At 44.7% G+C, this 24,443-nt stretch overlaps 1 protein-coding gene and 1 long non-coding RNA gene across 5 annotated transcripts in view; both read left to right on the top strand.

The window, feature by feature from the left end:
• Nucleotides 1-2,133: 2,133 nt before the first annotated feature.
• On the top strand, nt 2,134-5,084 carry LOC120639777. Of its 3 annotated transcripts, none has more exons than XR_005661664.1 (4): nt 2,134-2,289; nt 3,960-4,002; nt 4,194-4,353; nt 4,745-5,084. It is a non-coding gene; the product is annotated as an uncharacterized LOC120639777 (long non-coding RNA). The 3 variants fall into 3 exon arrangements; XR_005661665.1 differs by having other exon boundaries at nt 2,137-2,289; nt 3,655-4,002; XR_005661663.1 differs by having other exon boundaries at nt 2,149-4,002.
• A 1,664-nt stretch (nt 5,085-6,748) lies between these two features.
• Nucleotides 6,749-24,443, top strand: part of LOC120639778 (pullulanase 1, chloroplastic-like) — a 34,479-nt gene continuing 16,784 nt past the window's right edge. Inside the window, exons 1-17 of one of the 2 annotated variants that reach the window (XM_039915662.1) lie at nt 6,749-7,026; nt 7,638-7,773; nt 7,870-7,922; nt 8,044-8,152; nt 8,236-8,372; nt 8,473-8,669; nt 8,752-8,901; nt 8,994-9,054; nt 9,150-9,270; nt 9,639-9,729; nt 9,829-9,922; nt 10,079-10,174; nt 11,244-11,384; nt 11,598-11,648; nt 12,471-12,541; nt 12,630-12,722; nt 13,009-13,099. In XM_039915662.1, coding sequence (XP_039771596.1) covers nt 6,778-7,026; nt 7,638-7,773; nt 7,870-7,922; nt 8,044-8,152; nt 8,236-8,372; nt 8,473-8,669; nt 8,752-8,901; nt 8,994-9,054; nt 9,150-9,270; nt 9,639-9,729; nt 9,829-9,922; nt 10,079-10,174; nt 11,244-11,384; nt 11,598-11,648; nt 12,471-12,541; nt 12,630-12,722; nt 13,009-13,099 — 1,941 coding nt within the window. In that variant the 5' untranslated portion in view covers nt 6,749-6,777. The remainder of the gene's footprint in view (nt 7,027-7,637; nt 7,774-7,869; nt 7,923-8,043; nt 8,153-8,235; nt 8,373-8,472; nt 8,670-8,751; nt 8,902-8,993; nt 9,055-9,149; nt 9,271-9,638; nt 9,730-9,828; nt 9,923-10,078; nt 10,175-11,243; nt 11,385-11,597; nt 11,649-12,470; nt 12,542-12,629; nt 12,723-13,008; nt 13,100-24,443) is intronic. The other variant, XM_039915663.1, reaches the window with a different exon arrangement.

The raw sequence follows: 24,443 nt of genomic DNA on the forward strand, positions 1-24,443 counted from the left end.
AGTTTGCACAATCAAATCCTTTTTCTGTTAATAACAATTCCTGAATATCAAACTTAACTTTGAGCGTAGGGTTTGGAAAAAAATTGTGAAAAATAACAAAGGACGTGGTCAATGGAGGCCCGAATTGAACGTTAACATGGATTATCCGGTATGTTGATTCATAAAGATTTGTCTAGTTAAGTATATAATCCCAAATTGTTCTAAATTGAGTAATTTATTTGTTTATCCTTAAGCGTGCAAGACAACAAAAAGAAACTGATTGGTACGGGTACTACGTATGCGACTACTTGCACATCATGACTCCATGCGGGAAGACTACTGATGAGGACATGAGAGTACGTCCAAACTGTTCACTAGTACATTTTCATAATTGTACTAACGCACATGATGTTAATCCTTTTTTTCCTAAATGATAGATGTCTCAAATGGGGGATAAATGTTACTCTACTGATCGGATCAACGCCGTGTGCGAGCAGCTCGCCGGATTCATTTTGAATGAGATCTTGGATCCTAGAGGCGAATTCTACCACGACGGTCACATCCATAGAGGACTTCCATCGAGCTCCTGAGGGGACCAGTAGTTGGACTACAAACATGACATGTACATTTGTAAATATTTCTAAACTTGATGTCTTGATGTTTGTATATTTGTAAATATATTAGTTCATCTAATTAGCTTAATTATTTGCTCGCATTTCACTTTTAGTTAGTTTCAAATATTCTCTGAAAACAAACACGAACGACCAATGAACGTATAGTACTGTAGAGCTCGAGTGCGTTTAGCAACTATAAAAGAATAAACAGTAATAAATATAACAAATAAAACTGGATTTAAGAAAAAAAAGGAAAAGTTCATTGGTACCGATTGGAAAGACCAACCGGTAGCAAATGGGCTGCCACCTTGCGTCAGTGTGGCAGCCTCTTTGGTACCGGTTGGTCTTTCCAACCGGTACCAATGGAAGCCTAAGGCACCGGTTGAAAAATCCGGTATCTTAAGACGAGGCTATTGGTTTCAGTTTGCGGGAACCGGTTAGAAAACCGGTGGCTAAGCCCTTTTCCAACCGGTTCCCATAGCCTCTTTTCCGGTAGTGCCGGTTCTACTCGGTAACCTACACCAGCGTCGTCGAGGCGTGGGACCGCCACGCCGAGACCGGCGAGTTCACGAGCATGCCCGTCGCGCCAGGGCTGCCCAGCGGCGAGGACGTCTGGCGCCGGAAGTACATCGCGGCGGCGCCGGACGGGCGGCTGATGGCAGTGCTCAAGGACTCGAAGAAGGAGGCCATCAAGGTGGAGCATTACTGGCCTCGCGAGCAGCTTGAGTCGCCCGTCTTCGAGGTGTGGATGCTCGACGGGGAGCGCCGGCAGTGGGTGGCGGCGCCGGACATTGGTGACTTGGCGCTGTTCGTGGGGGTGAACACCTCGGTGTGCGTGTCGGCGAAGGAGCACCCGGGGATCAGGACCGGCTGCGTCTACTACACGGATGACGAGCTCGGAAAGGCCTCCTTGTGCCTGGAGAGGGACGGGTACCCATCACACCGTTCGTCCATTGATGGCGACTGCAGCTATGAGCTGCGGGACCTCGGCGTGTACGTCCTCAAAGACGGCACCGTGGAGAGGGTCGAGGGGCTCCGACGGCACCCTTGCTGGCCGCCGCCGGCGTGGTTTACGCTGTCCGTGTAACGTAATGATCATCATCATTCATCAGTTATGACTCTGAATCAGTTGCAAGAGGTTTTTTTTGGTTTGAGGTATTCATTCAGTTCTTATTAAGGCAAGTGATCTATTCTACTGGAGATCGGGCAACTCGATCTTGATGAACCAATCTACAGGCGTTCTAATCTTGAGGAAGCATCACGTTGTGACTCTGCTCCTCTGTTGTAGAGAGAGAGAGAAGTTTCAAAAAAAAAGAAAGAGAGAGAGAGAGCAGTAGTAAGGCAAAATTTGCTATCGGACGTGGTTAAAATGATGCGTTTGCTTTAGACCACTAAGGCCTCGTTCGGTTGCTCCAAATCCGGCCCGGAACGGCCTCCAATCCGCCCGGAATGAAATGGCCCGGTTTGAAACCAAGTCTGGGCCGGAATCGTTGTTCGTTTTGGGTGGCCCGGATCGGAAATAGGCACCCATTCCGGCCCGGTTTCAATCCCCACCTCCCACCCTCCGGATCCAATCCGGATCGACGCGGAGAGGGGAGGGCGACGGGGCACGGGGCGCAGCTGGCGGCGCGCGGAGAGGGGCGGGTGACGGCGCCGCGCACCGGCGGCGAGCTTGTCCTCCGCCGCCTTCTCACCAGTAAGCCGCCGCCCTCGTCTTCCTTGCCTTCTTCTCTCCCCAGTGCTAGGTTCTTGCTTGGGTTCCCGGTGAGGAGCATCCCAACGAAGGGGGGCGACGAGGCCGAGAGGCGCGGTGGCAGCGGCAGCGCCGGCGCCGTGCTCCCACCCTCCACTGCCATTGGTGATGGCCTCTGATGATTTGGGGAGTGTTCTTGGGGTGGATCTAATGGGACTGGGAGTGAGGACTGGATCTCTGACGATGCAGTGGCCTTTGTTTGCTATGGCTGACGCGCAGTTTAGGTTCCCGCCACCTTTGGTTGCAGTGATTGTTGTCAGCCTCCTCCCGAGGGTCGCCATATGTATTGTGTAAGCAAAAGTTTCAAGGGTATTGTTTAATCATGCTACCAAATACACTAATGTCTTGTTGCCTGATGCCTATCAGATGAAATAAAGGTACTATCATACTCTCTTCAATTGAAGAACCACACTGCATTTTTCCTCTTCGCAATGCATTACTGATCCCTTTCTGAGTTGGAACTCCATTTTCAGAAATAAACAAGGAAGCTATAGTACTACTGCATCACAGTTCATTGGTTAAACTGATTGGAACATCACTTATCATTGGAGTATCTATAACACACTTGAGAAATCTGTGCAGACCGTCTACAATAATACAGTTACTTAGTTATGGTTCAGAGACTTCATCAGATCAAATTCACATGTAAATAGCAGCCTTAAAGTTGGGACCATCTAAGTAGCAGCCTTATACCTTGTAAGAAAACTTTTAAGTAACAGCCTATGGAAATTTGAATGTGTAGCTGAAAGTTGGGACTTTTGAACTTTGATGTCCCGTTACTCTTCAGAATTTTAGCAAAGTATATTCCTGTTAATCAAACCTGAAGCTACTAGTAGGAGTTAACTAGATCTCCATATGTCTACCCGATGCTTGCTGATTACCTGGCATATTTTGTGGTGTGCATTTAATTGTTTGCCTTTGTACAAAACAATGTGGCAACTGATGCTAGGATTTAGCTAATTAGGTCTGCTGTGTCATGCTAAAAATTAATGTATTAGCACTGTTCTCCGGTTCTGTGTCTTTAGAAGTTCAATTTGAAATTGCTTTTGGCAATGCATATTCCTTTTGAAGACATCCATGTCTCACTCTCAAGATGCCATGATACCTGTATGTTGAGTCGGATCATACCTATATGGTACTGACATTCTGAGTGTTGTGTCTTCAGGATGAGAAATATTCATATTGCTTTTTTGGCAATGCATATTGCTTTGTAACTAGAAATATTCATTTCTGGTGGTCCTTTATACTTGTATACTTGTATACATTGTTTAGATAGCTGATTTTACCTTTTGTCACTTGGCAACCCAGGGTCTTGAGTGATATTTTCAGTTAGATGCATTGGCCTGTCCCTGTATTTGCTTTTGTTGTTACTAGCTTGAGTGATGGTTCACTGAACTACTGGTGAGATATGTGTGAACACGCTAGAAGGATTGAAATCCTAGTCTTGGATTAAGACACATTCTGCTGGTAAGCTGAAAGTGCAACGCCCTAGTTCTGTTTTGCTGCTAATTGCATGATGTGTCTAATTCCTAAGTCTGATTTACCTCTGAGGTTAAACTATTGTTACAACATGCGAGGACATATTATGAGCTGCTTGTTCACCTGTATGACAGGTAATGAGATGCCTTGGTATGAGGAGTATGCACGACATGCAAGGTCAGCCTTCAATTTCATGTCCAGCCTTGGCTAGCCTCAACATTTTTTTCATTTATGGCAAAAATATTAGGATATAGCATGCAAGGAATGTTGGCAATTACATGTGTCAGATCTCAGATGACATCTGTTGCTGAAGTGTCTTGTAAAGCTATGACTAGTCCCTGATTATCATATCTTTTCTTCACATGCAGGCTATACACTGGTATCCATGCGCTCAAGCCTAAGAACAAGTCGAAGGAGCTATTTCTGAGTCAACCACAGCTCTAAATGTGGGTCAATCCAATATTGTTCTCGGTGAGAACACACCTTTGGCATCACCAGCGATATCTACCTCTGCTGTGGCGAAAGCAGGTAAACTCACAGGATCAAAATGCTGCTACGTCTGATCCTGTTGTAGGAGCATTCACTGCACCCAAGAAGGATGTGCCACATGCTGCTAAAGTTCCAGTTGATAAGAAGAAACTGGATGCAAGGAAGAAGAGTTTGAAGTGATTGTAGTCGAATAAAATATCACTATATATTAATGTATTAGCACTGTTCTCCGGTTCTGTGTCTTTAGAAGTTCAATTTGAAATTGCTTTTTTGGCAATGCATATTGTTTTGTAACTAGAAATATTCATTTCTGGTGGTATTTTATACTTGTATACCATCTCACTTCCTAATTTCTAGTTTGCTCATCAGGTTTTCACATCTATAGTCTGTAAATTTTACTTATATTAAATACTTTGCTCTTTTGATGCAGGTTCTTCTAGGGTATGTACTTAGCCAATCATTCTTGAAGTTTTGCTTGCTGGGATGGGAAAACCTTCCTCACACATTGCTACTGTATTTCACCAACTTCCTCGCATCTTCTGAAGGCTGCAACCACATAGTGATCTGCAACTCTCAGAGTACTACCAGAACACCATAAGTTATGAGCATTGTGTGCTCCTTTGTCTTTGGGCCATGCCTGCCTGCCTTGGCAGCAGTAGAAAGTGAATGGGTGGATGGATGGTGCTGTGCTGGATGGAGTAATCACATACTATATAGTTTGCTGCAAATACTATATATTTTGCATACTTTGAGTCTCTCTAGTTTGCTGATGTGCTGCCCTGTTCCAGAGATGTCTTGTTCCTGTTTCTGTTGAGTTTTGGGTACTGATCTCAGTGGTGTTTGCTGTAGTTCTGTTGCTTGTTGTATCCTAGAAATGTTCCTGGCCTGGCCTGTCCAAACGTTCCTGGCATTTGCTGGTACTGCTGCTGAACAGCCGTTCCTGGCCTGGAACCAAACCTGTGCATGGTGGCCTGGAACTAGTGGTACCGGGTGGATCAACTGGTTCCAGGGCAGGAATGTAACCTGGCTGGATTGGTTCCAGGAACAACCGAACAAGGCCTAAAAATTCCTCTTTGCCAAAGATACTATAATTTTTTTGGTGGCCGCACCGCTCGGATGCAGGGTCCGCTACACATGGCCACGCTGTATGAAGTACTACAAAGAACTCACTTCAATTGCGATATTGGCATTTCATAGATTTGTGCATATAGGAAAGTGAAAAAGTCATGAGAAGTGTTGTTCAAGAACCATGCAAATTGGTATTGCTGATGCACGAATTGGATGTGACAAGAATCAATTTGTATCGCCAGAATCGGATCAGAAACCATTCTTAGAGCGACTAAACTCTAAAAGCCCAGCATCAAAGAATTAAATATAATATTTATTAGCCATTGAATATCTAACTAGAAGCCGGCGATCGAGGAGCTTGACCATAAGGATTCTTATAACCTATTTCTCAGTCAACTAGTATAGTAGTTAGTTCTTCATCATAATATAAAGCCCCACATATCCCTCTCACAAGATTTCATGTTTTGCTAGCATAAATAAACACGCAATACAAACATAAAGCACACACACTCTTTGCTTTTTCAAACTCCGCTTGCACGCCTGCCTTGCTAGGCAAAAAATTTGGATTTCATGTTTGGCCCGGCTGATACCGTGACCTTTTATATATAAAGCACAAAATGCCGATAAACGAAAGCAAGAAACTGAAAAAAAACTTGGAAGGAATGGATGACTCGAACTTGTGGATTAACATAGAGAAAAATACCTACAAATGAAGAAATGAAAAAAGGAAATAATAAAAGAGAAACAGAAAAACAAAAAGAGATAAATAAATGGCAAAAAGCAACAAGGTACCCATGAGCCAAACAAAAACTTTCACGCAACCCGCAAAAGAAGAAGAAGAAGCTTTCACGCAAACTATAAAAGCAAAAACACTCATGCTGCTTTTCTCCTCGGCAACGTATCTAGTGCAAACCAAGGACCTCGTGCAAACCCGTGCAAACCTACTAAACAAAGTTTCAAAAAATTCTGAAAAAAATCATGAATGTGCTTCTCAGCTTACCTCATCTATATATAAAATTTCATGGGCAAATTCGTCTTACTCTAGAAGTTACAAAAAAGACAAATTTTCTGACAACAATAATGGTTCAAATGCATCTCAAATTTGTCTTTTTTGTAACTTCTAGAGTAAGAAGAATTTGACCATGAAATTTTATATATAGATGATGTAATCTGAGAAGCACATTCATGATTTTTTTCAGAATTTTTTGAAACTTTGTTTAGTAGGTTTGCACGGGTTTGCACGAGATCCTTGGTTTGCACTAGATATGTTCCCTTTCTCCTCCCCCTTCTATATAACATCACATAATAATTAATAAGTGAATAAATAAATAAATCAGTTATTATTACAAGGCTGGCCTCTCCGCCTTCCTCTCCCTCCGCCGAATCCAAACGCCGATGCAAATGCTGCTCCACGCCAGCTCCGCCTTCGCCCTCGCGCCACCCCCGCGCGTCGCCGCCGCCGCCGCCCCGTCGTCAGCTTCGCCGAGGAGGTCGGGCGCAGCGCGGGCCTCTCCGCCGCCGGCGCATTCCGCGCGCGCCGCGGCTCCCGGGACCCTGAGGGTGCTCCACGCCGCGCCGAGGCCCCCCATGGCGACGGGGGAGGAGGGCGCCGGCGCTGACGTCGGCGTCGCCGAGGCCACCCAGGTGCGGCCGCTGCTGCCCCCCTCCTCACATCATCCCGTTATTACGGAGTTGGTGCAATTGTCGATTAGACCCCTCGAATGCGAAAAAAACACGCGATTAACCCTCCAGGTTCGGATGCGGGTCCATGTGGCCCGCATGGTAGTCACAAGATGCGCGCAGTGGATCGAAATAGAATGATTGTTATAAAATTTTCACATCAATCCCTGGGTTCTTCAGAGCCCTATGGTGTTGGGCCACCTGCCAGTGATCATACATATACAGCAATCACTTCCTCTATCTGACAAAAATAATTGTATCAAGATTTTACGAAATACTTTTTCAAGGCGCTTTGCCTAGAAAGAGTACTTCTTATAGTTGTTTCCAGATTCGGGAAATGTATATGTATTATACAATCCAAGAGTACCAGTCAAATCTCCATATTCGAGATCATGCTATTATCTAACTTGTAGCAGAACGCAGCTATATCACAACTGGCCATCAGGCCTACTGTAAAAAAGATACCTGTAGTTCATTTTCATCACCATCTCTTGTGAAGAATTTCTAAATATTTCATTTGTTTTATGCCATGTTTCTGGGATGTTCTTACTCTAGCTGTGATGCTGCTTCTGCAGGAGTTCTTGTCAGATGCAAGAGCTTACTGGGTCACCAAGTCCCTGATTGCCTGGGATGTCAGCGATCAAGAAACCTCCCTGTACTTGTATGCAAGCAGAAGTGCTACAATGTTCATGTCAAATGGGGTTGTTGAAGGTGGGTGAACTATAGACTTTTGGATTCTTTTCGCCTATTGAATATAATAATAAATGGTTAAAAGTCTGCATGTCACAATCCTTTCTGATTTGGCAGGTTATGATTCCAAAGTTCAGCTGCAACCGGAACATGGCGGGCTTCCAGCCAGTGTATGAGTATTCTTGAGTTATTGTAATTATCTTTATTCTGCAGTGCTTGTTATGTTTGTTCATCTTTGTACTTTATTTTCAAGCAGCACTCTAATGTTGCCCTACACTTCACATGCTTCAGGTGACTGAGAAATTCCCTTTTATCAGCTATTATAGAGCCTTCAGAGTTCCAAGCTCTATTGATGTTGCCAGCCTTGTGAAATGCCAACTGGCTGTCGCTTCTTTTGATGGTAATCTTTACACTAGGCTGCCTTTCCGTAAAGACCCCTCGACAAACGGTTCATGAGGACAATTGTGTATTGTTACAAGATAGGTCATGGGAAAAGCCAAGATTCTACTGCATTGCAACTACCTGGCGTGTTGGATGACATGTTTGCCTACACTGGACCACTTGGCACAGTTTTCAGTGAGAAAGCTGTGAGTCTGCATCTATGGGCTCCTACAGCACAGGTTCTGGATCTTGGAATCCTTTAACATCTTACTATTACCAGTTTACCACTAGTCCTCTATATTTTCCACTTCAATTGAAAGTATCTCAATAGTGCTGCAGGATGTGAGTGTGAGCTTCTATGATGGTCCAGTGGGGCCTTTACTGGAGACTGTGCAACTCAATGAGTCAAATGGTGTTTGGAGCGTTACTGGTCCAAAAAACTGGGAGAACCGGTATTATCTGTATGAAGTCACAGTATATCATCCAGCTACATCACATGTTGAGAAATGTTTGGCTGATGATCCTTATGCTAGAGGGTAAGTGCATTTTGATTACTTCATAATACAATACTAGCCATAGAGAAAGTGGAAGACATAAATGTTATCTTGTTTTGACTAGGCTGTCTGCAAATGGAACACGGACTTGGTTGGTCGACATTAATAGTGAAACATTGAAGCCACCTTCATGGGATAAATTGGCGGCGGAAAAGCCAAAGCTTGATTCTTTTTCTGACATAAGCATATATGAATTGCATATTCGCGATTTCAGGTTAGCTGTTCTGTGGCTGTAACTTTGATGAGATTTTTTGCACCCTCATTTTTATGAATTTACCACTATGTTTTCTGTCATTTTTGTTACAGTGCCCATGATAGCACCGTGGACTGTCATTCTCGAGGAGGATTCTGCGCATTTACATGTCAGGTTGTTCACAGTTGATTTACTAGGAGAGTAATATATTTCATGACCTTATTTCATCAGTTTCCACCTTATCGTGCATTCTGCAACTTGTGATACAGGATACAGCAGGAATACGACACCTAAGGAAACTGTCTGATGCTGGTTTGACTCATGTGCATTTGTTGCCAAGCTTTCAATTTGGAGGTGTTGATGACATTAAGAACAATTGGAAATTTGTTGGTAAAGACTCATTCTTTCTGTATATTTTACCAGTAAAAGACATTAACCTGTTCTTTAAAATAACGTAATTTTGTAACTTACATGCTTTTTATTTGCTTTGAAACTCTACAATACGCATGGAAATAATCCACTTTCAATCTGATATAGAATATCTGGAATACATTGACATCATAAAATTTATGGTGCCAGGTATTTGCATATCTTCAGAGTTCAATGTAGTTCCAGCTATGTTTTGTTTTTCTTATTCAGTATATATCTTTCAGTGGTTGATTAAACTAAACTCTGTCACTTACATCTTATGCACCTTTAGTTCATTTCATTTGATTATTCCTTTTCAAGTAACTAGGGGACTTCATCTACTATGGCAGATGAGGCTGAGCTGTCAAAATTCCCTCCAGGATCAGATTTACAACAAGATGCAGTTGTAGCTATTCAGGAAGAGGACCCTTATAATTGGGGGTATTCATTTTTTTTGCTTCTTTGTTTCTTTCCTGTCAAAGATTCACAATATACTGATGTGTCATAAATTATTCTAAACATGGCCACATGCAACTAAAGATATAACCCTGTGCTTTGGGGAGTTCCGAAAGGAAGCTATGCAAGTAACCCAGATGGTCCAAATCGTATTATTGAATACCGACAGATGGTCCAGGTGTGCTTGTGCTTTTAACCCTGAATTTTGATACATAAACGTGCAGCAACTTTCAGCAGCCTGTTGCTTTAGTGTAATGATCTGAGTAGCAGGTGTCCTTAATTTAACCAGCTGTGTCCAGGATAACAGGTACCTTTCTGATAAATCTTGCTGCAGGCCCTGAATCACTTAGGTCTTCGTGTTGTCATGGATGTTGTATACAATCATTTATACTCAAGTGGCCCTTCTGCCATCACTTCGGTGCTTGACAAGGTTGTCTCAGCTTTTAGTTATATTTTTTCCTAGCCATTCGAGTTATAAACAGCAGCTTGATGTTTATTCTATATATGTACCTATGTCCTTTCTGGTTTGTAGAGTTAAATGCATATGCTATTGTTTCATGGAAACTTGTCCACTCAACAGCATATAGAACCAATGTCCAATCGAAGTTACTTCTTGTAACTAGTTCTTTGGAGATTTCTTTTTAACAATGAATATTAGAGCAAAGAATTGGAATATTCCTGAACATGCAATATATAGCTGCAATTCCCTGATTTCTATAATTAGTCCGTTTCCTGACATTTAATTCTCTTTTGAGTGGGTTTGGTCTATCTTCTCCTTTTGCCTGATATACATTGAAGCACTTGATCTGGTTGTTGTGCATTAATATGTTAGATGAAATCTACGTTGGCAAGTAATATCATCATGTGACTAACACAATACTAAGGACTACATGAATTAAATTGATTAATTGCTTCCTTTCATGAATACCTGTTACTTCTTTTAAATTATCACATTTTATTTTGTGATGAACATGCATGTGTGAACTTTTGCGATTCTGAATTTTTTACTTTACCTGTGGATCAGTCAGTCTGCCAATTATGTAATCCAAATTTGTGATCACCAGTTCGAATCACTATCCATCTATTGACCCTTGTTTAGAAGAAAATTAGACCAATATATATTGAACATTCTTCTTCTTAATGCAATGATATGCAGCTCTCCTATGTATTCGAGAAAAAATATATATTAAATATTCGACAATGTTTCACTGGCTTATCAATTGTACTGAGGACTGTTTTACCATGATGCTTTTTTGTGTACCAAATGAAACGAATTGTTGAACTACAATTATATCTAGGAAACGGCAGTGATTGAATTCGTTGCCCCTTGATATCTTTGTTCCTTAGCCCATAAAATGTTTGTAGTTCAAATATATACACTTGCTGATTAAAATCAAAGTCGTTTATCCATTTCTGGGCAGAAAAATCAAAATTATTTGTTCTTTGGACATTCCATATGCATCCTAATCTATCTTATTGTTTATACTGGACATTTGCAGATTGTACCTGGATACTACCTTAGAATGGATACTAATGGTCAGATTGAGAACAGCGCAGCTGTGAACAATACAGCAAGCGAGCATTTCATGGTTGATAGATTAATCGTGGATGACCTTCTGAATTGGGCAGTAAATTACAAAGTGAGTTGTAATATTTACATTACAATTATAGGCATTGCATAATTATGATATGGTTCTTTCAAAACTTAATGATTCCATCAGAGATTATAGATAGTTAGTTGTTTCTTTCTTTCCTTTTTGGCTAAATTGTTTCATGTTGGTGGATGCATGTCTTTTAATATCACAGCTTATTATTCTCTATTATTTATGATCTTATGATAACTTTCACCATAGGTTGATGGGTTCAGATTTGATCTTATGGGACATATCATGAAAAAGACAATGGTAAGTAAATACACCTAATGGCCAAATTAAATAACATGGGGATTTGGTGGTTGAAAACAGAATCTCTTTTTATTTCATCCCCATGCTCTAGTACAAGTCTTGCATTAATCCTTGTCATATTTCAATTTTAGAATTTTAGTTCATTATCATTTCTTTTAGTAACAGCTAGGTGCCCAAAGGTGTTCTTTGGCTGCTTCTAAATTTTTAATTAGTTTCCTTCCAACCTCTTATTTGGGCATATTAACTCCCCTGTAATGGTTGATCTAGTTGAACCTTTATTCTTTACGGAATCTCACCTCAGTCTCTATCTACAAGATGCACAGACAAAAATAGAGAGTAGGGCTTCATTTGCAACCTCTGTATTTGGTTTCTGAATATAAATATCTTCTCACGGCTTTAGGTGGTGGATATATTTAGCTTTAGGGTATTTAGTAATATGTGTTTAGCATGTCAGTTAATTTGGAGAATACTTCTTTTTTAGTAATTATCCAGAGTCGAACAATATCTCGATGGATTGTTAATACCAGAAATCTAAACTTTGTAACAGTGCAGATTATTCTAGAAATTGTTTTTTTTTTCAATTTTTATGTGTGACTTTCTGATTCTTACCAGTCTACCACCACAACTGGAAAAAAATAGAAATTTGAGCTGGGAAAATAATCACTTTGTGGTATTCAGTAAACCAAAGTTTACTAGCTGTTTGTTGCATGTGTCCATATTGTTGATCATTATTGTTGTTGCTGGTTGAATTTCAACTTTTTTTTTTTGTAATTATGTGTGTTGTACTTTGTGCTTGAGAACTCTTATGGTTGCTGAATGCAGATGAGAGCAAAATCTGCTCTTCAGAGCCTTACAATAGATGAACATGGCGTTGATGGTTCAAAGATATACTTGTAAGCACCAAGATGTGCAACCAGTTTTCATAAAAACGGGCACACTCCTGCTGTGAATTGAACTGATAAGACATTGACACTGTGACAGGTATGGTGAAGGATGGGACTTTGGTGAAGTCGCACAAAATAAACGTGGGATAAATGGATCCCAGCTTAATATGAGTGGCACAGGGATTGGTAGGTAAGTCTAATTTTAACTAACTTGAGTGTGCGTATTATTTTAATTCCTATCTGCAAACCATCCGGTCTTGTTGGATGCGCAGAAAAAAAATTTAGTCTATTTTTTTTTTACAATCAACAACTGGAATGTAAAAAGAAATTAAAGTCTCAACTCTTTGAAGAAACATCTTAGTGAAGTTTATGTAGTAAATAACTAGTCTTGGAAACTTTCTCGTGGTGTCCTTGTGCATTTACTTTCTTCTTTTTTCCCTATATAACAATACCCAGTACCATTACCATATTTGCAGTTTCAATGATAGAATCCGTGATGCTATTAATGGGGGGAGTCCATTTGGTAATCCACTACAACAAGGTTTTTCTACTGGTCTATTCCTAGAGGTAACCTTGGTGTCCTTTATCCTTATCCTTTCTGAAAATGTCAAGTAATGTTTGACATTTTGGTAACGAGCTGCTGCTTTTATATTCCTGAAGAACATTGCATTTACGTGTCGTACTTTCTAAAATACAGTATTTGGGCCGAGATATGTTCTGAACTTTAACAGTTTAGGTCTGTTCGGAATGGAGGAATACAAAATAGAGGAATGGGGAAAAACATAGGAAAGGAATAGAAATGATGGGTCAAAACAGAGGTTTGGAAAATGCAGGAAAAGACTAGGAAGTGGTGTTTGGAACACAGGAATCTTTAAGACAGAAATAATCAAAAAACTATTAGTAGCACCTAATAAAAGATACACGAATAATGGAGTTGACTGTGCACTTGAGAGTATATTTTACATACAGGGAGGCTTTTACAGTTGGGCCCCTTGGTCCATGAACTCAGTCTAGCTACAAAGCATTATTCTTATCTGTTCCTTGGTTCATCATTATGGATAAGAACCACCACGCCTGATCCTCATATGGGCGAATTGATGGAAGCAAGAAGGGCTAGCTACTTTAGGTGGTGACTACTGAGCGCTACATCCTAGATGTCGCGCGAGCTGCACAATGGACGACAGTGAGCTGGGAAGGTCGCTGAGTGGCAAGGGTCTTCTTTGCTGTCGCACTGCCTTGCCAGCGTGAAATTTGTTTAACTTGTTCTTGCTTGCAGTGCGTTGAACTATTTTTGATTCTCTTGTACTCTGATTCGTATTTTGCGAAATGGGCTCGATTTCTCTTTAATTTTGATTCTTGTTTGCAAAACAGGCTTGATTTGTAGAAATTAGTTTGATATGCTTGTTGCTTTTTCTGCCACTTCTTTCATCTTCCTGTGCCTCTATCTGTTCTGCTTCTCTCATGCGCGAGTGTGCCTTGGGCTTCAGCGAAAACTTTGGTTTCGAGTGGATGTTTAGATTCCTGTGTTCTATGAATGAAGGCAAGCCTTTCCAGAGGAACGATGAGGTCGATTCCTCCGTTCCAAATGGTGCATGATGTCAGCAAAAAAAGGAAGTGAACTCCCGTGAAATTCCTTTGAAAAACCTCCAATCCAAACAGACCCTTACCTGAAGACAATGAGCAACCTCATAATAAGTTCCACTTGACAGTGTTGATGCTAAGGGCGTCAATGCCCAAGACGGCGGGACCTTGGCTGCGTAGTTCGTAGCCTCGGCCGGTAATGGCGCCAGGGTCCTTCCCTGGCGGCCCAATGTTGAAGGGGGTGAGATTAAGAGTAAAGAGTCGAGGTTTGGGAGGTAGATTGATCTTGCTTATTCCAAATCAGTAGCAGTACATCCTTTTAAATTGGCCTTGGCCGGCTAACATGAGGAAACCAATCCCTAAACTCACTCCTAATTCCTAGCTTAGCCACTAAATGGCGCTAACCGCTGCAAGCCTCCCGCGCCTTCTGCTGCGGGCGACGGCCGCTCCTAGCGCTCCGCGCCGTCTGTTGAGGCCGTTAATGGGGACGTGGGTCCCGATCTTCCGTCAGGTTCTGGATAACTCTCGTTGTAGGCGGAGCGAGACACACCGATCCGGCTTCAGATCCTAAGACCCGAATCCAGCAATCTTAGCACCACAACTCCTCTGGTTATCAACCGTGTCACAACCCGGTTGACCTCGCCAAGAAGGCTAATCCCTGCAAGCGCAACGAAGAACACAAGCAAGAACTCGAAAGAACGCAGCTCAATTGAAGTGACTCTGCAGATGAAAGATTAATCTCAAAGTTGGGGTCTCACAAACCGACACGGCGGCGAAACTGTTCTCGACAGAATAATCTAAGCAAAACCCAACTAACCTAATGGCGGCTGCTGTGTATATAGAAGAGAGAGGCTAGGGGGGGCGGCCAAGGGGGTGGCCGGGCAACCCTAGGGAGTACAAGGCCTTCGGGCCCAAAAACTGGTGTCGCTGCATCCAGGCAGATTCTGGTCGTCATGTTGTTTCGACGATTCCCATCGACTCCGAGCGTATTTTGATATGGGATCAGTTGGGTTGGAAAGCTTATCTCCTTAGCTTTCCAACGATATATAGAACGCCCAAAACGGAGCCTGTATGTGGCCTGGGCGTCCGTTTTCGTGAGGCCTGCTCCTGCAGTCCGAACCGGACTCGCGAATAAATCGGACTTCAATGTGGATTGGGCTTTGAACTCTATCTTCACTTGGGCCTTGGTCATATGCGTATTGGTCATGTCCTCATCATTCTCCCCTTCTTGGTTTTGAGTCGTCCTCGACTCAAAGTCGCTGATGCTTGCGGAAGTAGTTGTTCCCATTCTTGACATGATCCTGCGTTGCTCCCCTTCTTGAAATTGAACCTGTTGTGACAAAACAAACAAAGAAGAACAAGAGGAACGCTGCGTGATAGGATGAGTATTAAAATAGCCCTCTTTTTCATCAAATTGTTGCACAGCAAAAGGAGATTTCAGATTTGAACATATATAAACACGATGCACCATGTACTCTCCTTTACAATTATAATTGCCAATAAAGTGATATGTACATCGAGATAACCATGGCAATCCAACACATTTAAATTTCTTCTCCAAACTACTAAGTGCACACAAAGTATCAAACTCTATATAACCCAAAGTATTTAAAGAAGACAACAATGTCCTTTCATCCTTTTCTGTAGCAATTGGAATCAAATGTTTATTTTTAGCATAAGTCTTTGGTTTCAAAATAAAAGGATCAGTTTCCTTCACAAGTTGTGGCACAGGGATAAACATAGAACTATCACACAACTCTTTTTTATCACAAAATTCAGTAGAATATTTATCATGTGACAAAGTCAATTCAGATTTAGTGTCCACTAAATGTTGCTCTATTATAGCATGAGTGGCTGACAATTTCAGTACATCAAGAGAGCTCTTACCTTAGACAATTACCTATTCATTCTCTATCACCTTGTCTTCTGTTTTAGATACATGCTGCAAAATATTAGGTCCAACAGAAGACAAAGCGATATCTTTAATTTGTACAAAATCAGATTTAGAGGAAGGCACTGTAACATCTGAAATAATCCATTCTTTTCTAAAAGGCTCATTCTTTCTTCTCTCTGCTCTTTCAAGATCGGCTTCTAAAATTTCAGTTGCGGTCATAGATTTAAGTGCAATTTTTCTTCCATTGTAGTTCAAAGAATATCTATTTGCAACCTTTTTATGTACCACATCATTTATATTAATCCATGGCTTTTCTAGCAATAAATGACATACTTGCATGGGTACTATATCAAAATCAGCATTACTCTTGTAAAAACCAATGCTAAATTCAATATGTGCAAATTCAGTTACCTTAATCTTATCGTAAGAATTTACCCATTGCATGTAGTAAGGATGTGGATGTGGCTTTCTGGTCAGACCAAGTTTCTCGACCAGCTCTAAACTTGCAAGGTTGTTGCAAGTCTCACCATCAATGATGACTCGGCAACGTCGTTCCATCACGGCAAAGAAAGTCTGGAACAAATTGTTGAATTGATTTTGCTCCACTTTCTCCATTTGAGAACTCAACACTCGTTGAGCAATCTCAGTGTTTCCTGACATTGTTAGTAAGTAGACAAGAGAAAACACAAAAGGTTATCCCTATCAACTACTATATGTGGATGTAGATGGTGGAAACACAATCTCGCACGTCTTACCAAGCTCTTACAAGTGTTCTTATCAATGCAAAGCAGAGGATGGTACAACCGGTGGCTGGTTCGTGATACCTGTGAGGAAGTGGTACCAAGATTGCAAGATTCTCTGGGTGTACTGATCTGAAGTAATATGTGGAGCTTCGGGGGGCTTTATTTAGTAGCAAGGATTAGCACAATTGAAAATCAGATAGCAAAAATTGAATAAATATCCAAAGTACTTATCAATGTTGCTGGCCTAAACGTGTTCCTAGAACTAGTTCAAGCAAGCAAGCGACATATACAAGCACAAAGGACATAAAAGGATGCAAGTACTTCTGATTTTTTTTTCTTTTTTTTGTGCGGCTCTTTTTTATGCACTTGCCTTTTTCTTTCTTTCTTTTTCTATTCAAAAGTGCCACAAGAGCAAGTGACAACTCCACACTATCACAAAATTGTTGTCTGTAAATTACAGATTTGCTACACAAACTTATACAGGCTGTTTGATAAATTTAGAGACCTCAAACACGAAAACTTACAACACGAAAGTTGTAGATCCTCCTTTTCTCTTTCTTTGCAATATATGGAAAGTCTCTTTTGGATAAAAGAAGTAGAAGATATTGTCCCCGAAATACAGACTACTCAGAAATTTCTGGGTCACTAACAGATTTACTTCCAATACAGATTAGGCGCAGATCACTACGTTTTCTGGAATTCTCACAATTGATAAAGTTGTAGATAATTTCACAAGCTTTCCAGAAAGTATTAGAACACAAAAATCTGAGTTCGTATGCGAGAGATATCAACAAAATACCGAACTGGACAGAGACAAGTCCGAACCGGACGTGATGACGGGATGGAAAAGGACACGGTGACACGATGCAAAACTCAAACCAATCTAAGAACTCGATCTAAACCAGCAACAAGACCACGACTATGGACACAAACTCAATGATGCGGACTCCGATGTCAAAATATGCAATGGCTTAAAAGGGCTAATGGGATGGGAAAACAGCACGAACACAAAAATTTCTAGGGCTTTTTGGTGGACTGTGGGACAATGGCGAAATTGATGAAACTAAAGATAGATGTGAAACCTGACAGTAAACCTGAGTCTCTGAATACCAAATAATGGGGACGTGGGTTCCCGATTTTCCGTCAGGTTCTGGATAACTCTCGTTGTAGGCGGAGCGAGACACACCGATCCGGCTTCAGATCCTAAGACCCGAATCCAGCAATCTTAGCACCACAACTCTTCTGGTTATCAACCGTGTCACAACCCGGTTGACCTCGCCAAGAAGGCTAATCCCTACAAGCGCAACGAAGAACACAAGTAAGAACTCGAAAGAACGCAGCTCAATTAAGTGACTCTGCAGATGAAAGATTAATCTCAAAGTTGGGGTCTCACAAACCGACACGGCGGCGAAACTGTTCTCGACAGAATAATCTAAGCAAAACCCAACTAACCTAATGGCGGCTGCTGTGTATATAGAAGAGAGAGGCTAGGGGGGCGGCCAAGGGGGTGGCCGGGCAACCCTAGGGAGTACAAGGCCTTCGGGCCCAAAAACTGGTGTCGCTGCATCCAGGCAGATTCTGGTCGTCATGTTGTTTCGACGATTCCCATCGACTCCGAGCGTATTTTGATATGGGATCAGTTGGGTTGGAAAGCTTATCTCCTTAGCTTTCCAATGATATATAGAACGCCCAAAACAGAGCCTGTATGTGGCTTGGGCATCCGTTTTCGTGAGGCCTGCTCCTGCAGTCCGAACCGGACTCGCGAATAAATCGGACTTCAATGTGGATTGGGCTTTGAACTCTATCTTCACTTGGGCCTTGGTCATATGCGTATTGGTTATGTCCTCATCAGCCGTGTCGGCCTCGTTGGCGCCCTTCTTGCTGCCACGTTGTTGGTACACGCGGCCCCACATGACATCTCTCTCCTCGACGAGCAGCTCGTCCTCAAGCTGGAAGTGGGGGGTAGCAGTTGCCGAAGCTGACGATGTCCTCCCATGAAGCTGATGAAGCAGGTTCGCCCTTCAATGGACGAGGATTTGGCGCACGCCACGGCTCGGGTTCCAGAACGGCCGCCCCGTGGTGGATCGAAGGCAGGGCCGGTGGGGTCGTTGGAGGCGTGCCGACGAACTTCTTCAATAGGCCGACGTGGAGCACATCTTGCATGCGCGCGCACGCCAGCAGCTCCAGGCGGTAGGTGACGTCGTTGATGATGGCGGCATTGCGGTACGGGCCGTAGAAATGAGGCTTCAGCTTTCCCGGCGTCGGAGCTTGGTGGGAGGCCGTTGCGCGTTAATGGAGGCTGAGCCAGACCCAGTCACCCACGGCGTGTCTGGTCTCTTCGTGGATATTGTCGTAGTAGATCTTGTGCACCACCTAGCCTGCTCGAGGTGGTAGCGGACATTGGCGAGCAGCTCATCCCGCTCCACCATGGACTTGGCCACGGCTGCGACCCTTGTTTTCCCTGGTTCATAGGAACAAATAGTGGGCGGGTCGCGGCCATAGACGATCTTGAAAGGCGTGTCCTTGAGTGTCGTCTGGTACGCGGTGTTGAAGCCAACACACCCACTGTCGGGGATGATCACCGGTGAGGCAGCGGAGGTACATGATGATGACCTTGTTTGCAGCCTCCGTTTGCCCATCAGATTGGGGATGGAACGCCGATGTCATGTGCAGCTTGGTGCCCGCGAGCCGCATGAGCTCGCACCAGAAGGCCGACGTGAAGATGGGGTCCCGGTCAAAGACCATGGACTGCGAAACACCATGGAGGCGGACAATCTCGGCGAAGAACGCCTGTGCCACCGATTTCGCCGTGTCGGGTGTGCGAGGCAGATGAAGTGGCAGTACTTGCTGCAGCGATCCACCACGGTCAAGATGACGGATTTTCCTCCCACATGAGGCAGCACCTCGATGAAGTCGAGCCCGATGTCGATCCAAACCGCCGTGGGCACCGGCGGCGGTAGGATTAGTCACGCGGGGTGCAAGTGCTCGGACTTGTACCGCTGGCAGGTGGCGCAGGCGAGGACGTAATCTTTCACTGTCTTGCGGAGGTTGGGGGAGTGGAAATCGCAGTGGAAGTGGAGCGTGTGCTGAACGCCCTCGTGGCCGTCATCGTGCACGGTGGTGAGCACCTCGTGGAGCAAGGGCGACGCCGGTGGAATGTAGAGGCGGTCGTGGAACGTGACGAGGCCGTCAATGAGCGACCAAGGGCCTGCTCGCGTGCCCACCGCCAGCTTGTCCTTGAGTGCCACCAGCGTCGTGTCCATGGTTGTGGCCTGCTGGAGGCGGTCGATGTAGATGAAGCGGGGACCCGAGATGGCCAAGACCGCTGCCTCCTCCGTGTCGTGGCGGGAGAGGGAATCCGCGACCGTGTTCGTGCTCCCCACCTTGTACTCCACAGAGAAATCGAAGCCGAGTAGTTTGTCCACCGAGTGGTGCTGCGGGATGGCGGCCAAGCGCTGGTCAGTCCTTACCACGAAGCGACGTCCGCACAAGTATGGCCTCCAGTGAGGACGAGGCCAATGAGTTCACGGTCGTACGCCGCCAGGGACACATGGCGTGGCGTGGCCGGCCTGCTGAAGAACGCCACCAAATGCTGGTCCTGGAGGAGCACGACGCCGAACCCATATGTGGACGCGTCGCATTCGTCGACGAATGGCTGGGTGAAGTCAGGCAGGGCGAGGACAGGCGTCGTGGTGACGATGGTCTTTGGGGCGGTGAATGCCGCCGCGGCCTCCGAAGTCCAAGAGGACCCCTCCTTGCAGAGGAGAGCTGACTGGGGAGTAGCGATTGTGCCGAACTCCCTGACAAACTTGCGGTAGTACCCTGCTAGGCCAAGGAGCCCTTGGACTGCCCGCGTAGAGCGAGGTTGTGGCTAATCCGCCACTGCTTGGACCTTGGCGGGATCCATGGCGACGCCGGCGGCTGAAATGGTGGTCAATCCCGGGCGAGGAGGTACAGCTCCTCTAAAATGGCCGAAACCACACAAGAAACATTGGGCGTGACACCGTAGAAAACACAACCATTGCGGTGTTTCCAAATAGACCAAGCTGCCAAGATGATGATGGAATTTAAGCCTTTTTGGACCTAGCCCTCCACTATAGAACTTGCCGCTGCCCACCAATCAAAGAAGGAAGTATTGGTCTGTGTAGCTAAGATCTGAAGATTGAAATGCTCACTCCTAATTCCTAGCTTAGTGTAGCAGATCCGCCCAAATTAAACCGGCTTAAGTGCGCTAACTATCATCTTAATGAATAATCAAGTTACCTCGCACTTAAAACAGTGTAATCCGGCAGTCCGTCGGGTAATTCCCGATTAAACTACTGTACTTCAGGATCACAATTGCACTAGAAGTCTCGCACGAAGACGAGCACAGGTGATACAAGCATACCGAGATTCTTAAATTAATTTACAACACAAGTTTTACATAAAAGCTTTAAATACAAACTACAGAGTTCAAATACACAGCGGAAGTTTAAAACCGAGTTCGAAATACAATACGTAACTACGAACGACGATACAAGGTGAGCTCCACATTCTGCCCACCGATGTGATGCCAACCTGCCCGATCTTCACGGGGAAGACGGGGCCCACTCGACGGTCCAACCCGGAGGAAGCGGTTGTCCAATCCAGGACGCACAGATCTCCTCGAAGTCAGCGGGAACACAACCTGCTTAGAAGGGTTACAACAACCCTGAGTATACTAATACTCAGCAAGGCTTACCCGACTATGAGTATACTTAGCCCAATATCTAGACATACAAAGTTTTTTGGCTCTGGAGTTGGTTTTGCTAAAAAGCTACTAGTAGTAAATCCTTACTTTCAATATTTTAGCTCAAGTTTAGTGTTCGAGTACCAACTAGGTTCGCTATAGCATCTAGAGCACACATGGTAGATCAAATTATCTTTCCGTAACATACAAGCCAACATTTCCATTCCGCTCTTATTCCACTTCTTTACTACGATGTGACACAGTGACCAAGGCTCTCATATCCGCGAGTCACGGCGAATCGATCCAATTTAACCTTGCAAGGTGGATCTAACTCACACGACACGTGCAACCCCGTCGGGCTACACACGTCAACTGTTCCTATCATCACCCCGACGTCTGAATCACGCCTGTCAAAACCCGGGTGAGGAGCCTCACACGGCGAACACCCAGTGGACCCGAGGGCGACTACAACACCCGCCATCATTCCACTCCCAAAGTAGCAAGTCGCGATTCAAAGTATCGTTGCGATTCAAGTAATGAGCTTACCGGTTTCAACTACCTCCTACTCCCGGCATGTGGTTAGTACTGTTAAATTCTCGATCAACAATGCCAACAACGGTATGGTCCTCAAACGACACAGGCGGAGATTTCTTTTCATCCATTCCATATCCATAATCCAACTCATTCCCGCCTTGTCTCCATTTCTCTTTTCCTCCTTATTCATTCTCAAGTAACTTTGCCATTAGAACAAGGACATATAACATGCGAGTGACAGGAATCACTCGACTTATACCGAATCCTAGTTAAGCATTGCAGTACTAACGACCTGCACACTAGTAGAGACTCATAGGTACCTATGGAAAATATGCATACTAGGGTTTCATACAACTCCTATAAACGTAAATGCACAATTACTTAGATAAACATTTAATACCGAAAGTAAGGGTTATGCTCCGGGGCTTGCCTTGCAAGTCAGCGGGGTTAGCGACTTCTTTGGGAGTGTGCTCGACTGCGTCCTCCTGCTGTTCTCCTGCTTGCGGCTCCTGGACCGGCTCAGCAACCAGCTCGTAGACGTCTTCGTTCGTGGCGTCTACACGTATGAAAAGATGCCATGCAGGAGTTATAACGGTGCAAGGCACTCAGGAGGCAATGCAATGTGAGGAAAAGAAGATATGACTGGCAATCATTTAACGAACAATCAGGAAAAACTAGCGATAAAGGAAACGACTTGGTGCTGCTAGGTAAATTCAGTTCCCGCTTAGTTTAGCCTGAAGTGTTTCCTTTCAACAACACTACTAAACTCGCTTTAAGGAAACTAGGCACATATAACAAACAGGATGAAGCAATAAAGCATTGCTTAGCAACGGCGAAAAATAAAGGAAAACTAAAGCTAGGAATTAGCTAAACACAAAAATAAAACATGCCACAAGGATTTGGTAGCACAATTTTTCTATCATGAAAAACTATTGATAAGGAGTGCATAAATAAATTACCAACATTTATTGATATAGAAAAGTATTTCTTTTAGCCCTAGAATGGAAATCAAGTAATATTAGATCCACAAACATGCACATAGGCTATGCACCTGAAATTTTTTCAGTGGACTACACATACAAAGAGTAATCTACTGAATAAATTTCATAATTTTTAGACAAACCGAACAACCGATACAAAATAAACTAGCTTAAGCACAACCCACAATTTTAGCAGGGGCAAAAGTGACATTTCACAAGCATGAGTATTTTTCCTCTGAAGATCTTGATCTAAGCAACCCAACAAAATTTAGTTTGCATTTTTCTATATTTTTCTACACATTTTCAAAGTTTTCAGCCGAAATAAACAATTTTTGGAAAACAAAACAAAAACTGAAAAGGGGGCTGACAGCCGGGCCCCACATGCCAGTGGGAGCCCAGCTCCCAGCGCCCTCCCCTGCTTTGCGCCCTGCTTTGCCTCGCCGTGGCCATGGCCGGCGCGTGGCCAGGCAAGGCAACGGCAGCGGCACGGCGGCACGGCCGGGGGCCCGCGCGGGGGCGGCGACGGCGCGCAAGGCAGGGCGGCGGCGCGGCTGGTTGGGCCCACGACCTGGGCCCCCAGGCCGCCTCGGGGTGCTCGGCAATGGCACGCGGCCCCGCACGGGGGCGGCCCGCGGCGGCGCCAAGCAGCCACAGCGGCGCGGCGATGCTCTGGCGGCGGCGGCGCCGGAACCAAGGGGAAAAGGGGTGGGGGAGGTAGAGGACAGAGCGGGGAGTCTCACCACGGCTTGAATCGGGCGGATGAGGGGTGGGAGAGGAAGCTCGGCGGATGGCGCAGAGCTCGGCGCGAAGCTCTAATGTCGACCAGCGGTGGGGAGCTCGATTCGGCCGGGAAACGGCTCAATCGAGCTTGTGGATGGGCGGAGGAGCTGCGGGGCGAGGCTAGGGAGGCTGGGGCGCGCCGAATCGAGGCGGGGCAGCGAGGATGGCCGGCGTGGACGCCGGAGGTGGCACTGAGCTCGAGCTTGGCTCGGCGTGAGCGCGAGGAAGGAAGGGGATGGCAAAAACGGACACGACTCCGTGGGGATAAGGACGGGTGCGCGAGCGTGACGGGCGACGTTCGTCGGCGCGACGCGTAAAGGGGCTCGCCGGCGGCCAAACGCCGGTATGGGCTCTCCCCCTAAGTCTTGTGTGTCGTCTTGTGGGAAGATTGGACCATCTTAGTCCTGGAGCAAAGCTCAAGGAACTTGATCCTCCTAAGGGGCTTGGTGAGCAGATCCGCAAGCTGATCCTTGGTGTTGATGTAGCTCGCCTTGATGCTTCCTTCCTCCAAGTAGCCTCGGATGAAGTGATACCTCACCCGCATGTGCTTACTTCGTTCGTGGAAAACGGGGTTCTTCGCCAAGGCCAGAGCGGACTTGCTGTCCACCCTGAGCTCCACTGCTCCAGTGTCTTTGCCGAGTAGATCACTAAGCAGTCGAGCGAGCCAGAGCGCCTGAGTCGACGCGGTGGA

The sequence above is a fragment of the Panicum virgatum genome, chromosome 7K (genome assembly GCF_016808335.1).
Source record: "Panicum virgatum strain AP13 chromosome 7K, P.virgatum_v5, whole genome shotgun sequence".
NCBI lineage: Eukaryota > Viridiplantae > Streptophyta > Magnoliopsida > Poales > Poaceae > Panicum > Panicum virgatum.